General features: G+C 47.9%; 1 protein-coding gene across 2 annotated transcripts; it reads right to left on the minus strand.

The window, feature by feature from the left end:
* Positions 1-9,967: 9,967 nt before the first annotated feature.
* On the minus strand, positions 9,968-16,357 carry LOC101446179 (cationic amino acid transporter 3-like). Of its 2 annotated transcripts, none has more exons than XM_058280769.1 (12): positions 16,300-16,357; positions 14,724-15,141; positions 13,735-13,893; positions 13,211-13,388; positions 12,538-12,650; positions 12,154-12,376; positions 11,848-11,987; positions 11,637-11,739; positions 11,264-11,463; positions 10,903-11,069; positions 10,459-10,567; positions 9,968-10,306 (listed from the first exon to the last, which is right to left on the minus strand). In XM_058280769.1, the coding sequence occupies exons 2-12, from the start codon at positions 15,139-15,141 to the stop codon at positions 10,095-10,097; spliced, it is 2,022 nt and encodes a 673-aa protein (XP_058136752.1). In that variant the 5' UTR covers positions 16,300-16,357; the 3' UTR covers positions 9,968-10,094. The 2 variants fall into 2 exon arrangements, with proteins under 2 accessions (XP_058136752.1, XP_023447946.2); XM_023592178.2 differs by having other exon boundaries at positions 14,724-15,144; positions 16,300-16,353.
* Positions 16,358-16,826: the final 469 nt, after the last annotated feature.

The following is a 16,826-nucleotide window of genomic DNA, read 5'->3' on the forward strand; positions in this document are numbered from 1 at the left end:
CCCCATTCAGTGGCTGAGAAGTGATCCAGGGTTCCTCGTTCTCTATCTGCAAACCCCATGCTGTCCCAAAGGCCATCATTTAGACGACGGGATGGAGGCGATGCGCTGCTGAACGGAATGGTCTAAGTCCACTCAAGTAGGGGCTTGGAGTTCAGGCCATTCGGGAAGGTGGAACCGAGAGCTCAGGAGCCAGGCAGCTCTGGCAGCCCTGGAGCTTATTTAGCACCCACAGGGGGTGAGTGAGAAGACCTGGTTCCCACCAGGCCGTGCCCACAGCAGCGTAAAAGCCTCCGGCTTCTCCAGGGCACTGGGGCGAGGGTCCATCGCCACGAGGGGGAGAGGAATAGTCTCACGGACAGAAGCATATTTTTGGCAAACCTGGACTACCTTTACCAGGCAGGAAGTCACCCTTTCAATGAATCCCTTTCCAAGCCTCTAAGCTCCCAGGTGAACCACTCTGGGGAATGTGTGCTCTCTGGAGTTGGAGTTGGGCCCCACATTATGCAAAGGCGGGAAAGGGGTCGCTGCTGCCGCATGGGGGAGAGTCTCTGTCACTGTTAGGCTCTGGGGTGGGCGAGAGGGTGGGCTGCCCCCGGGGAGCCTGTGCATGAATTCAAACTTACCTAATTCTGTATCCAAGGTTACCTAGTGTCCAGAAAGCCAATTAAGTGATATTGGCTCTATAGGCTTTGAAGATGCAGGAAGAATATGGACTGTGTATTTGAACTTCCGTCCAGACGGAATGTGGGCGATATGTTAATCCAAGCTTACCTAGTATCCAAACAAACCCCTAAACCCTACTAAGAAAACTAAGAGTCTTTTTGGCCCCAAAACCTCTCCTGGCTCAACCCCCTGTGTCTCTTGTATAAAAATAACCTGAAGGCCCTACTCTGAGCCGATTTTTTTTGACAGGAGTCTGCCAGCCCCCACCAGTGATAATAAACCTTCCTTCTCAGAGAATTGCTGCGTCCTAGCCTTCAGTACACGGTCACTGAATCATCTCTGCTCCCTCTACAATCGAACCCAACCAGGTGCTGTCATCGTCCCGCAGATTTACCAGCGGTCACCGGATTTGGGCCCCCTCGTCCTCAGGGTCCCACGCCCGCGGGGGCGCTGGAGCGCCAACACCCTGCACCTTCCCGCACCGTTTTGCAGGCCGCTTGCCCTGGACTGGGTGGAGCCCATCGCCTCCGCCGCGCGCTGCGAGTTAGATTTCGATTTGGGAGTTGCCGGAGAAAAAAGCTTTGACCACTGGGTGGCAGCAACGCACAAGCTACTTCTCGCGGGCGCCGCTTTCACAGGAGGCGCGGTCCAGAGGCCCGCGGAGCGTGAAGCCACGCGGGACGGGCAAACCCCAGACGTTCGCAGGGCCAGGCGACGGCACCCCAGGGTCCTTCTAAGCGCAGGTTTGAGAGCAGGTGTGGGGTGCAGTAAGCACAGCAGGTGAGCTCTAAGTGGCTGAAAATTGCTCCTTTGGGCTGTTTTTCAAAATGACTGATGTGTAAGAGTTAAAGTTTGACACTGGTGGGTTTTCTTAAGGGACCCAGGCTGCTTTGACGACATAAAGAATCACGCAGGATCTCTGCAAAGAGGCCATTTATGGCTCATTACTATAACAAGAATTCATTTTGGTTTTGATTTTTTTCAATTGTGTTTGATTCTATTTCACTAATGTTTTTTCTTTTTTTTTAAATTTATTTGAATGTGCTCTTCTTTTTCTAGTTTCTTTTCCTTTTTTTTTTTTTTAGGAGGTATTGGGAATTGAACCCAGGACTTCATGTATGTGAGGCAGGTGCTCAACCACAGCATCACCCACTCTGCTCTAGTTTCTTAACTAGACTTTAAACCTGTTTTTCTTTTCTAATATAAATATTTAAAGCTATGCCTCTTCTCTAAGCTGTTGTAGCTGCATCCCAAATTTTTGTAGAGCTTGCTGTAATTATGTAATTATGATGAGGTTCAAAGTTTTCTGTGTGATTTCTTTTAATCCATGGATTACTTAGAAGAGCACTGGTTAACTTCTAAATATGTGGGATATTTGATTTTTTTTTTGTTTTTTTTTTAATTCCTTTATAGTCAGAGAACATATTCTATATGAATTTGATCTTTTAAATGTGTTGAGTCTAGTTTTATGCCTTCCTGTGTGCTCAAACTTTGTAAGTATTCTGTATGAATTTTAAAAGAATGTGTCTTTTGCAATTTGAGATGTATTGTTCTGTAAATGTGAATCAGATTTTGTTCACTGATTATATCCCTGAATGATATTCTATTTGTTCTATCAATTACTAGAGAAGTAGTGAAAAATACAAATATCATGGTTTTGTCTGTTTCTCCTTTTAGTTTGCTTTTGCTTTAAGTATTTTGAGGATCTATTAATATGTGCATACAAATTTAGGAATCATTCCTCTTGAATTTACCCTTTTACTGTTATGTGGTGTCCCTCTTTATTTCTGATAACTCATTGTCTTAAACTCTGATTTGCCTAATGGAATTAAGGTCTCTCTAGCTCTTTTACGATTATCATTTTCATATCTTTAAAAAGCATTTTATTTTTACCTGTTTTCTTTTGATTTTATCTTTACCTGCTAGCCATGGTGGCATCTATGCTATTCCCAAGACTTTTTTACTTGGATCAATGAAACAAGAAAGGTGGAAAAGGCTCTATTTGTCTCTCTAAAGTTGATCCTCATGGCCTATAGAATTTGTTCTCTTGGCCTGGTTTGGGAAATTATGCTTCCTGGTTCCAAAGCATCTCACAGAGACTTTTTTTTTTTTTTTTTCAAATTGAAAAAAATGAAAAACAGAAAAAGGCAGCTCAACAAGTTATGGAAGTGTGAAATTGGAATGATCAATGATTTACTCATCATCTTGATTGGCTTGAGTTTCCATTTTATCCGGGGAATTATAAAGAAGAAAGGTGAACTGGAGCAGGCTGACATTTAATCCTGAAAGAAAAGCTCCAGCCCAAGGAGAGTGAAGAAAAAGCAGAATGCACTTTTTTTTTTTTTTTAAAGATTTATTTATTTATTATTTAATTTCCCCCCCCCTCCCCTGGTTGTCTCTTCTTGGTGTCCATTTGCTGTGTCTTGTTTCTTTGTCCCCCACGCGGGGGACACCCTTGCGTGGCACGGCACTCCTTGCGCGCATCAGCGCTGCGCATGGCCAGCTCCACACGGGTCGAGGAGGCCCGGGGTTTGAACCGCGGACCTCCCATATGGCAGACGGACGCCCTAACCACTGGGCCAAAGTCCGTTTCCCATGCACTTTTTTTTTAAGATTTATTTATTTATTACCCCCCCCCCCCGCCACTGCCACCGGTTGTCTGTTCTCTGTGTCTATTTGCTGCATGTTCTTCTTTGTCCACTTCTGTTGTTGTCAGCGGCATGGGAATCTGTGTTTCTTTTTGTTGCATCATCTTGTTATGTCAACTCTCCCTGTGTGGGGCCCCATTCTTGGGCAGGCTGCACTTTTTCTTTCGCATTGGGCAGCTCTCCTTACAGGGCGCACTCCTTGCGCATGGGGCTCCCCTACACAGGGACACCCCTGCATGGCACAGCACTCCTTGAGTGCATCAGCACTGTGCGTCGGCCAGCTCCACACGGGTCAAGGAGGCCCGGGGTTTGAACCGTGGACCTCCCATGTGGTAGACGGATGCCCTAACCACTGGGCCAAGTCCACTTCCCCAGAATGCACATTTATCCAATCTCTGGGAGGACAGCCTGGCGCTGAGTCCCCAAGGACCCCTTTCAGAGCCCAGGGACAAACCTCGTACCTAAGAGTGGCTGTATTTTAGAGCTGGAAAGACCGGAGAGAGCATAACATTTGACCAGCTTTGCCAAAGAAGGACGCTGAGGACAAGGGAGGGCCCACTTTGCCCGACTCAGGAAGCAACATACCCACTGAATCCTGGAGTCAGGCAGAGCGGCAGACAACTTCACGCTCCTAGAGACTTCCATCAGGAGCTCCTGGGAGTATGCTAGAGAAGTGTAGTGTGCAGCTCCAGGCTCAGAACTGCTGGAGGTGGACCCGGGAAATCAGGACTTTAAACTGCAAAGCTGACACCTGTGTGCAGGAGCCAAGTAGCTGCTTCCTCTGTCTGATAAGCATCCCACTAAGAAGGTATGATCGGCTTGGAAGTAAAGAACGTGAGCTTGGTGCACACACTTACAGGACCAGAACTGATGGTGCTACAAAGATACCTGCTTATCTTGCAGACAAAATATGTCTCTCTTTTTTTTTAAGAGGCATTGTACCGCCAATGTATAAACCAAATGTGCCATTTTTTTTTAAATGGTGGGAGAGGCTGCAGCTCGAGTAGTTTGGTGCTCAGTTCCCACAGGGGAGGTCCTGGGTTTAGTTCCTCCAAAGCAGATGCACCAAACAGATGCAAAGAGCAGGTGTGATGAACTGAGACAATAAGCAGACACAATGAGCAGGGAGTGGATGTGGCTTGAGCAGTTGGGCACCTGCCTCCCACACGGGAGGTCCTGGGTTCAGTTCCCAGGGCCTCCTAAAAGAAGATGAGCAGACAATGAGCAGACACAACAAGCAGACAAAGAGCCAGTGAGCAGAAACAGTGAGCAGACAGGTAACGGAGCCATCGGGGGGGTGGGGTGGCATCCTCAGAAACAAACTTAAACCATAGTTGAAAGGACCCTTTCAAGTCCCCCTTACCACCCCACTGTCACAGAGCTTCAAGGAACTGACTCCTGGACTCACCTATGGCACCGAAAACCAGCCCGTCACCTGAGTGGACCACTGAAAGCCATCGGCGACCTGACCCTGAGGCTCTGCTGAGTCCAGAAGCAGCCAGTATCCAATGCAGACAGCTCTCCCAAGACTCCAAACACGGGCTGGCAATAACTACGGACAACTGGGTGGCTTTAGATGACCTACTGGCAGAAGAAGGCATCTGTGCTGTGGCCAGCACATCCTGTTGTACTTGGATCAACACCACCGGACAAGTCAAGACCACATCCAGGAAATCTTCAAGCAAGCCAAATGGCTTCACAGCATGAACCCGCAACCAAGGGACACGTGGGAGTCAATTAACGGGCTCCTGCCTAACACCTCTTGGTGTGTTCCCTGGCCTCCCTGCCAATCACGCTGCTCATCCTTCTTTTCCTCGGACCTGTTTTCATCCACATCAGCACCAGCTTCGACGCACAGCACCTCGAGGCCACCAGACTTTTTCTCCTGTCACCTGTAGCTTTAGAGTATCAGTCTGTAGAGGTTCAAAGTAGTCATACTTGGTCTTAGGGAAATCAGAGGACTCCCTCGAGCAAAAGAAGGGACTGTGAGATTGGAATAGTAAATGAATTTACTAACCATCTTGATTTGCTGAGCTTCCATTTTATACATGGATTTATAAAGAAGAAACAGAGGTTAACCAGGCACTCTGATCTCATCTAATTCCAACTGCTACCTCAGTCGTTCCTGTTGTGTTCAGAAAGATACACAGATGAACACAGGTTAATTGGCAGTTGAGGTCTCCTTATTAATGAAAAAAAAAATGAAGAGAAAAATCCTTTATCATATTCATATCTCACAAAACAAAACCCCATATTCTTGTTTTTGACCTTTAGCATAATATAGTACCAACTTTGCTTTTGCTACAAAAACATTACAATTGGTGGCAGACTTGGCCCAGTGGTTAGGGCGTCCATCTACCACATGGGAGGTTCGCAGTTCACACCCCGGGCCTCCTTGACCCATGTGGAGCTGGCCCATGCGCAGTGCTGATGCGCGCAAGGAGTACCCTGCCACGCAGGGGTGTCCCCCGCGTAGGGGAGCCCCATACGCAAGAAGCATGCCCCGTAAAGGAGAGCCACCCAGCACAAAAGAAAGTGCAGCCTGTCCAGAAATGTCGCCGCACACACGGAGAGCTGACAACAAGATGACACAACGAAAAGAAACACAGATTCCATGCCGCTGTCAACAACAAGCAGACAAAGAAGACGCAGCAAATAGACAGAACAGACAACTGGGGTGGGAGGGGAAGAGGAGAGAAATAAAGAAATAAATAGGGAAACGGACTTGGCCCAGTGGTTAGGGCGTCCGTCTACCACATGGGAGGTCCGCGGTTCAAACCCCGGGCCTCCTTGACCCGTGTGGATCTGGCCCATGCGCAGTGCTGATGCGTGCAAGGAGTGCCCTGCCACACAGGGGTGTTCCCCCTGCCACACAGGGGTGTTCCCCGCGTAGGGGAGCCCCACGCGCAAGGAGTGCGCCCCGTAGGGAGAGCCGCCCAGCACGAAGGAAAGTGCAGCCTGCCCAGGAATGGTGCCGCCCACACTTCCCGTGCGGCTGACGATGACAACAGAAGCGGACAAAGAAACAAGACGCAGCAAATAGACACAGAGAACAGACAACCGGGGGGGTGGAATTAACTAAATAAATAAATCTTTAAAAAAATAAATAAATAAATACATCTTAAAAAAAAAAAGGTTGCAGTAACAAAAAACAAGCTTTAAAAAAATATTACAATATTGTTAACTATATTCTGTAAATTACATTAGTTATATTTTCCCATGTATCACCATATTCTTAACACTTTGTAGAACATTCCTGTATTTATTTTATTAACCACAATCATCTACTGCCGAAATCATTACTATACATTCCCCATATTATCCTCCAGCTGGTCTCCAACTAACATTAATCTCCCTAGACTACTCGTTTCAGCTGCTATTTCATCCATAGATCAGTATGTTACATTGATTTTGATGTTAACTTCAAGTCCAACCATTACCACATACTTACACTTGACCCTTATCAAACATTCTAGATACATCCGGCCTCGTCACCCCCTCCTCATCTCACATTCCATCTTCCACCAACCAACACATCCCAGCCCAACTCCATAAATTTACCATCACAGAGACACTTAACTATCCCTGTTTTTTCCTTAAGGGTCATGTTGCTGTTTCCATTGCATTGTCGAGTCTTAACTACTTCTCTGCAGCCTCTTTCAAATAATCCCCATGATGTTATAATGAAAAGATCAAGAAGCTCTACAGTATAGTTAACCCTAAAGATGACAACACAATCTGAGCCATGAAGATCTGCATCTCCAGCTTTCTCTGAGTTGTTCGACCTCCATAAGTGGGGGAATGACCAAAGGAGAGGACTGAGAATGACAATCCAATGGCCAGACCATCTATAAATGTAGAACTCTGACCCACAATCTGCAGCCACCAGCCCAGGAAACCAAACTGTAACCCCTGTAACAATGCCCCAGTTGGGACTTGATCAGGAACTGACAGATTCCCCAAGGTTGGTACCTGCTTCCAACTCTTGACCAACCAGAGAAAGTCAAACCCAGACTAGTAATGGTCCCTCACATTCACTTATCATTGTGCAGTTTAAAGTGTTGTTGCATGTTTATAACTTATGTATGGTAAGTAGGACAATTATTTTCTGCACTTCAGTGTTCCTTAACAGGCAAACAAACTTTCTGAGACAAGTCTCATTTGCTCTGTCATGTTGATAGTATTGGTGGAAACAAAACTCTGGCCCATACAGTTCTTCAGCATCACTTATTCGCCTATTCTTAGAAGTTGCCTATTCTTAGAAGGCAAAAACCAGACCTAGAACTACAACTACTTGAAACACTGATGAATCCCATTATATTGAACAAGTGTGCATATGTTATGATTCCATGTGTATGGAATTCGAAACTGGCAAACCATCCCACTAACAAATGGTTTAGAAGTCAGGAAAACAATTACTTGGTAGATAGAAACTGGAAGCAAGCCCAAGGTGATTACTGTGCACAACTAATATGTTTCTCCAAGTGCTGCTTGCACTGCATTGCACTGTATTTACTTTGCAATTTCATCTCACTGTACACTTTTCTGTACACACTTTTTTTATTTCTACCCCCCCCCCATCCCCATTGTTTCTTTCTATGTCCATTTGCTGTGTGTGTTCTTGTGTTCACTTGGATTCTTGTCAGTGGCACCAGGAATCTTTTTGTTGTGTCATCTTGCTGCAGCAACTCTCCATTGTGTGTGGCCCCACTCCTGGGCAGGCTGCGCATTTTTTGCATGGGCAGCTCTCCTCACAGGGCACACTCCTTGTGCATGGGGCTCCCCTATGCAGGAACACCACTGAGTGGCACGGCACTCCTTGTGTGCATCAGCACTGCATGTGGGCCAGCTCACCACAAGGGTCAGGAGGCCCAGGGTTTGGACCCTGGACCCCTCACATGGTAGGCAGACGCTCTATCAGTTGAGTCAAAGCTGCTTCCCTGTATGCACTTTTCTGTATGTTAAACTTTTTTTACTTGGTACATGTTTGTTTTTTTTTTATTTTTAAAGAAGCTTTAGATTACATAAATGATACCTAAAAAATATAAGGGATTCCTATATACCCCTCCTCCCCCACCCACTTTCCGACATTAACATCTTTCTGGATATTACATTTGTTACAGTTGATGAACACATATTGAAGCAATGCTACTAACCGTGGACTATAGTTTATTGTTTACACTCTGTCCTGCACTTTTGTAGGTTACAGCAAAATATATAATGGACTGTATCCATCACTGTAATATCATGCAGGACAATTTCAATGTCCTGAAAATAACCCCATGTTATACCTATTCCTCCTTCTCACTCTGCCCCAGAATCCTCAGTGGCCACTGCCTCCATATCAATGATAAAAGTTCTTCTATTGCTAGAATAGTAAGTCCATAACAGAATAATAGTAAGTCTAATTTAGTCCATTGTTCATTCCCCAAACCTGAGGATTTTAGGATGATAGTGCCCATTCTGTTTCTAATTGAGAGGGGGCTTAAGTCCATGGGGCAAATGGATGGAACTGCCTTGCTTGCAGTTGCAGATACTCTTTGTTCCTTGGGATGTATGTTGTCCATCGTCATCTCATTAGTTGTCCATCATCATCTCGTTAGTTGTCCATGGTGAGTCCAGTGAATTGGAGAGTAGATGTTGCAACTCTTCTGAGATTAAAAGCTCAACTGACATAAGAAGAGTCCAAAGATTTAAGTCTCTGGGACATATATTTAACAAATATAGTGCTAATTATAAATTCAAATGAAAGGGACAGAAGAGTCATGTGTAGGAAACTATAAATGAGTCTTAACTCTGTTACACTAGGGAGCATAAATTCCTGCGTAAGGCACACTGACAGGGTGCCAAATTCCTGTGCTTTTCTGCCCTGCTTATAGTGTCTGAATGTCTCTAGAATGCTCAGGAGCCTGAATGTTTGAGGTAGTTTCCTGTAGATAGTAAACAGTTTCCTGTTTGAAGCAGTCAATGAGATCCTGCTGGGATGTGCTTAAGTATAACCTCTGGAATGACCTTCTGGCTCACTTTGAAATCTCTTAGCCATAAAAACTCATTTGTACTTAATATTTCCCCTTATTGGTCAAGGTCTTTTCCTAGATGCATTGCTATTTGGCACTTGGTAATAATTCCTCAGTGCCAGGGAGGCTCATACCTGGGAGTCATGTCCCACACCAGGGGGAAAGTAGTGTGTTTATGTGCTGAGTTAGGCTTAGAGAGAGGCCACATCTGAGCAACAAGGAGGTTTTCAGAAACTAACTCTTAGGGAACATATAATACTAGGCTAAGTTTCTATTTCACAGAAAAAGGTTCATAAGTATCAATATCAAGGGCCTAGTATAATTGTCTGTCTTCCTTCACTAAGCACTGCCCTTGTACTTAGGGGATTCCTGCCACTCTATTAGAGAATGTAGCAGGGCTCCCCAGGATGGGAATTCAATATTCTCTTTGTTATTGTGTGGGTCTCCACCCACCAAGACAGCATCCCTTGAACACTTAAAATATATTCATATGTCTTAGAGGTAGGAATGCCCCAGATGTGCCCCTCCCTACACATCCCCCATCATCAACACCCCACACCAGTGATCCTCCCCTGCCACAGTTGTGACCTTTCTGTGATCCAAAACCTCTCCAAGAACAAAGCCAACAAAATAACCAAATAAAATTAATAAGAAAATGGTATAATAATTGTGTGTTAAACTTATATTTTAACAGAAACATATATGTTTCTGTTAAAAACATATCTACATTAATGGCATTTTGCCCACTGGCAATACATACAGGGCTCTAAATACATCTGCCTGCCACCAAACTTCCCCTTGAGCCAGAAAAACCCTCCGGTGTGGTGGAGAGGTTGCTCACTGCATCTGTTCTGTGGTAAGCCAATTCAGGACTATGAATGTTTTCATCAAGAGTCTGGGAGCTTGAGGCTGGTGGCTGATGGTCATTTTTCTTCTCCAAGCTGTGTTGGATTCCATATCCAAAGTAGATAGCAAATCCTAGTAGGGAGATGAGATGGAGTCACTCTTCCCATGAATAAATGCCCAAAAGCTTCCTACTTTTGGAGTCTGAAATATTTTTAGGGAGAGGTAGTGGGAAGAAGGTGGGCTCAATCACACAAGAGGAATCTTTTCCCCAAGAAGCTACTTACCTATTACCATCCAGACTCCAAATAAGGTCCAGGTTCCAGTGCTCATTTGCATCATCAAGTAAACATTGATGAAGATGTTCACCAGCGGGAGGGCAGGCACAGCAGGAACCTGTGGGCAAAGTTGGTCCATCCCTGAATACACCATGGGAGTCTGAAAATGAGGTTCCCTACCCCACTTGTGAGGGAAGAAGACCCCAATCCCACTCAGGCTGTGCATTCAGCACCTGTTCAATTGGGTATCTGGTTGGATGCCAACAGAAAAAGCAGGTACGGAGAAATGGAACAAGTAGAGGGGAGATCAGGGAATAATCCACACTGGTTTTAGCAACTCCCCTTTTCTTCCCCTGGTCTAGCAAAGAGAGCTTATGGACCTGTTGGACCTCAAGGCATGAAGAGTTGATTACTCAAGGTGAATAATTTGGGGACATAATAAAGGTAATTTACCTTGAAATGAAGAGGAGTGGGGTTCTGGGGCTTCCTCCAAATGATAAAAGTGATCCCAGCAATGAGTTCCAGCAGCAGCACAGCCACTGCTATATAAACCAGGTCCCCAGAGAACAGCTGCCTGGGCCACTGGGCCAGTACCAGGCATAGGGCAGTCAGCAGTACAGCTGTGAGGATCAAATTAGGAGAAGATTAGGTTCAACTCCAGGAGCCAAAAGTTACGTTGTTGGGTCATGCCCCACCTCAAAACACCCCAGATCAAGAGGGCCCATCATTTCCCCAAGACTTCTCAACCAAAGACCACATTCTACCCCCTTCCCATCAATTTCGGAACATCCCGAAGAGAAATCTCACTGTTTACCAAGTAGAAAGGCACAAATGTTGACGGTTTTGCCAGATTCCAGAGTAGGGGTGGTGTTGGAGTCACACAGACATTTTAGAAGCTTAGAGGTTTCTGCTTCAGGTACAGATTCCACGGGCTGTGCTTCAAGTACAGACATCAAGTCCAGTGTTCCCACCTCCATTTCCTCATTCTTGCTTGAATTCTGGTCTGGCTGGTACCTGAATTAGAGGTGTTAAGGCAGTATTAACACCAGCCCCTACTCATCCAACAGCAGGCAGCCCAATCTACGCAGTTCCCATGGTAATATGGCAGTGCTCTTAGGAGGGAGGATTAGCAACTTGTCCATCTCCATGAGTCCTAGGCCTCCACTCAAGGTGTGATGGTGTCTCACCTGAGGACGAGAACAGAGAAGGACACCAGGGAGTAAGAAAGCAGGGTCCCAATGGACATGAGGTCCACGAGATCGCCAAGCTCAAAGAGGAACGCCATGAGTGCTAGAACAAGGGGACAAAAAAAAAAAAAATGGGGGGAGATGAGAAACTCCTGGAAATATCCAAGTCGAGGAAATTGATTTTAAAAAGACACAGATTTTGCATTTTCACCTGCAAAGACCCCAGAGACCACGGTGGCTCTGACAGGAGTCTTTGTGCGGGCGCAGATCCGGGCAAGGCTATGGAAAAGGAGGCCATCTTCTGCCATGGCATAGGTCACCCGAGGCATTGTGAACATGGAGCCCAGGAGGCTGGAGGAGACACACGGGATGTGCGTGGGCACCCGTGGAAGCAGGGGCCAGTTCGTGCCTCTTGTCCCTAGCCTTTGTGGGGTAAGGTGCCTCTGCGTCTCACCCCACAATCCTGATGGCTGGGAGACCTCCTGAGAGGAGATGGGGAGAAAGCTTTTGACCTGACCTGGATGAGAGGGCACAGAGGGAGCCAACAGCCACTGCATATGTGGCAGGGGCCCATCCAACGTGGACAAAAGCCCCTGGCAAGGGGCTCTCGGGATGAACCTGGTAGTAGGGCATCATGAGGGTGAGTGCCGCGGAGACCCCAAAGTACGCCAAGGAGCAGATGAAGAGTGAGATCACGATGCTCAAGGGGATGGACCGCTGCGGGCTGTGGGCTTCCTCGCCTGCAGGATGGGTATGAGCATATGGTCAGGAGAGCACACTGAGGCAAAGGCGGGAAACCCTCTCTCCACTTAGCCCCACTCCCCACATCAGGCTGGCCTTCAGCCAACTGTGCCCAAGGACAGCCCAAACTGGGGCTGGACCCCTTGTGGGACTGCGTTACCTGTAGTGGCAATGCTTTCAAAACCAACAAATGCAAAGAAACATGTGGCTGCTCCACGGAGAATCCCATCCAAACCAAAAGGCACAAATCCTCCGGAGCCCAGAGAGCCCAAGCTATGGGGAGAAAAAGAATGAGGAGGGAAACGGACGTGGCTGAAGCAACTGGGTTCCTGTCTACCATATAGGAGGCCCAGGGTTCGATGCCCAGGGCCTCCTGGTGAGGCCAAGCTGGCCCAGGCAGTGAGCTGACCCATGAGGATTGCTGGCCCATGCAGGAAAGCCACCATGCACAAGAGATGCAGAGAGCTGGCACAGCAAGATGACACAACAAGAGACACAGGAGAAAAATAAGAAGACATAAGAGAATAGGGAGCCAAGGTGGTACAAGAGGGTAATTGCCTCTCTCCCACTCTGGAAGGTCCCAGGATTGTTTCCTAGAGTTGCCTAATGAGAATACAAGCAGACACAGATGAACACACAGCAAATGGACAGAGAGCAGACAATGGGGGGGAGGGGCGGGGAATAAAATCTTTAAAAAAATAAAATAATGAGGAAGAACATGAGGTGCTCAGTTAACACCAAGTCTTGGGCTCCCACCGCCCACCACCTGGACCCCTCAGTCCAGGTGCCCCTACCTCCCACCATATACCATGGGGGCCAGGAGCTGTCCTAACCTGTGAGTGTCATTGGCTCCAAGCATGGCCAGGTTGTAGTCTTCTTGTGCAAGCTGCCAGTTGTGCAGGTCCCCCTTAATGAAGCCAGAGAGGATGACAAAGCAGAGAACTGAAACATTTATGCTCGTGAACACCTTGGTAACGAGGGCTGACTCTTTGACTCCCAGTGCCAGCAGTCCTGCATGAAAGATGGAATATTTAAAAAAGAACTTTGGTTTCAGGATAGAAGTGACTTGTCAGCCCAAGTGAGTGGTTCTCAGCTGGAGGTGATTTCTGCCCCCCTCCCCCCAAGGAACACTTGGCAAAGTCCAGAGATATTTTTGATCATTTTGGAATGGGGGATTAGTGGATAGACTCCAGAGACCCTGCTAAACATCTTCCAGTGCCCAGGAGAGCACCCACAACACTGAATTATCTGGCCCAGAATGCCAGGAGGGCCATTTCCAGCCCCAACCCAAGCCTTTCCCACCCCAGCTCCCCCTCCACACTCCCCTCTTCCCATCTTATCTTTGGCCCCTGCATACCAGTAAACAGCAGAATGAGGCCCAGGGCAAAGAAGTCTGGATACTTGGAGAAGATATGGGGCATGTGCAGTAAGATGCTGCCCTGGAGGACCCGGGAGATGTGGTTCCCAATCAGGTTGTCAAAGGAAGCACTCCAGGCCCTGGCCACGCTGGCAGAACCTGCAGGAGCCGAAGGAGGGACATTCATCAACAAAAATCGAGCCCTACTATGCACCATGGGATCTATAACTAAAAAAAAAAGCACAACCTAATCTTGAAGAGTTTACTTTCATGAGAAGAGTGCTGATGCGCGCAGGAGTGCCTTGCCACGCAGGGGTGTCCCCTGCGTAGGAGAGCCCCATGCACAAGGAGTGCACCCCGTAAGGAGAGCCGCCCAGCGCGAAAGAAAGTGCAGCCTGCCCAGGAATGGTACCGCACACACAGAGAGCTGACAGAGCAAGATGATGCAACAACAACAAAAAAAACACAGATTCCCAGTGCCACTGATAAGGATAGAAGTGGTCACAGAAGAACACACAGGAACGGACAGAGAGAGCAGACAATTGGGAAGGGGAGGGGAGAAGAAGAGAGCAATAAATAAAAAGTAAATAAGTCTAAAAAAAAAAACTATTGAGCGTGTTAGGAGATAAACGCTGTGGATGGAAAGAAAACAGGAAAGTGGGATGGAGTTTCAAATCAGGTGGGTCGGGGAAATCTCACAAAGATGGCAACTGAGCAAAAATTTCAGAACGGTGAGGGGCAGAGCCTTGTGGAACGTCTCCCCTCATCTCACTTTCTACAGTTCTGGGTTCTTTGTGGAATCCTTCAAGGAGAGCAGCACAGAGCTGAGGAGAATGAGGTCTTGCCCCGCCCCCTGCCCCACCACCACCCACTCTCCCCCACACGAAATGGAGAGCCATATGCTGGCGAGCGGGGGTGAAGAGAGCCGGTCCCCCAATTCCCCAGTCTGCTCTCACTAACTCTCATCTCCTCCCTGCCCATCACCTCACCGATGACAGAGGAGAGAAGGAGGTTCCAGCCAGTGACAAAGGCCCACACTTGGCCCATGGTGACGTAGATGTAGAGATACCCCGAGCGGGAGCATGGCACGCGGGCCCCAAACTCCGCGTAGCAGAGCCCCGCCAACGCGGAAGACAGGCCTGCGACCAGGAAGCAGATGACCGTCGAGGGTCCCGCTTTGTCCCTGGCCACTTCACCGGCCAGGACGTACACGCCTGCCCCCAGGGTGCTGCCCACACCCAAGGCCACCAGGTCCAACATGCTCAGGCAGCGGGCCAAGCCGCCCGCAGAGCCCTCGCCCGGCTCTAGGGGCCGCCTGCGGACCAGCTTCCGGCCAAAACGGCCAACTTCCTGCCACAGCGTTCTCGACGGCGATGAGGAGCGTGGCGCTGAGGAGGACGCCGACATCTGCTGAGAAAACAGATCAACATAAAGAGCCCGCAGCCCGCCCCCTTTCCCCTGAGAGTCATTCAGAGACGGAGTCCATGGAGGAACAGAGCCGTGGAGAGCTTGTGTCGGCGAAAGGTCAGGCTGGCCGAGGCAGCCATCTCTGAGCCTTGGTTTCTTCAAATGTAAACGAGTCTAATTATTACTTTCCAACGTGACTGGAAAGATTACTGGGAGAGAAGCAAGAAAAAGCTTCCAGTACGGTTTCTGACACATAGTAGATGCTTAATTGATAGGAGAGTAGCTTAGAGTGCTGACTTTTGAAACCGGCGCTCTCGCTCATCAGCTGTCAGATTTCACGCGGGCTACTAACCGCGCTTTGCCTTTCCCTCGTTTATGAAACAGGGAGAATCGTTGTCATTATTCCTTCCGTTCCTTGTTATTTGTTTAGTGACTCTCTGGCTTAGGAACCACAGAGCTTACAGCACACATATCCAAACCCAGCACCCTGGAACTTGGTATCTTTCTGTTTCTCTGGTTGGAATTGAGCCAGGATGGAAGGAGATGGAATTCTTAGAGCCATTTCGTTCTCACCCTTAGGGCCTCCACTAGGAGTGGCTTCCTATCCGCCTGCAGTGACTCCAGCGCCTGAGGCAGAAATGGCCCTGGAGTTTGTTTCCTGCCCCACTCCACTACCCTGACCACTGGGAATGGCTTCGCCCTTAAAATTCTGAAATATAAGTTTTAACATTTTGGTTAAGTGCAGGATCCCAGAGCCAGGAAACCTTGATTAAAATCCTGCCCCCTAAAAAAAAAAAAAAAAAAAAAATTCAGCCTCCTGGAAGCAGATGTGACTCAAGCGGTTGAGCATCAAACAAATGTGAACACACCATTTCAGGGGAGCCTCCATGGCTCGGTGATTGAACATCGCCTTTCCAGCCCCCCCCCCACCCCCCCGTACCTCAAAAAAAAAAAAAAATTCCTGGACCCACCACTTCCCTTGTCTTTGAACTTCTCTGGGTTCTCTGCTCTGCATGAGAACAAAGAGGCAGCCTCCTTCCTCTTCCACCCTCAGCCGCAGACCAGGCTGCATGCTGGTCATAGGGATCACAGCAGTCCCTGGGGGTACCTGAACCCACGTGCCTCAACTCTTCAGATGAGGGGTTCTCCAAGACTTACCCCCAAACTGCTGTATCAAGCCCTGGAGCACTGGAAAGATGAGAGCACCGTGGTTCAGCAGCAGCAGCAATCAGCCAGCTTCTGCAGAAGTAGTTCCTCACAAGTACTTGGGGGTGGGTGGGGCAGCCCCGCCTACAGTGATTGTGTTACTCTAATTACTCTGTGGTTCTGTACCACCCTCGGTTCCAAAATGTTCTTTCCATTTAATGAAATGCCCCTCACAACCCAGCTCCCCTCAGGCTTCTCACACTCCTCACACTGCCCGTGCCTGAGACACTCAAATGTCCCATAGTCCCAGCTGGACCCCACCCTGGAAGAGGGAGAAACTTAGAAGATCACAGGTGTTTATCAGTTCACACAAGGAAAACAATTAATAGGCATTGCCAGGTTCCCAGCCCTGGGTTAAGGACTGAAGATTCTAGAAGTAATTTGATATATTATTGTGATCCTCAATTTAGATTAGCTATGGGGAAACGGACTTTGGCCCAGTGGTTAGGGCGTCCATCTACCACATGGGAGGCCCGCGG

Source organism: Dasypus novemcinctus, chromosome 18 (genome assembly GCF_030445035.2).
Source record: "Dasypus novemcinctus isolate mDasNov1 chromosome 18, mDasNov1.1.hap2, whole genome shotgun sequence".
NCBI classification, from domain to species: Eukaryota; Metazoa; Chordata; class Mammalia; order Cingulata; family Dasypodidae; genus Dasypus; species Dasypus novemcinctus.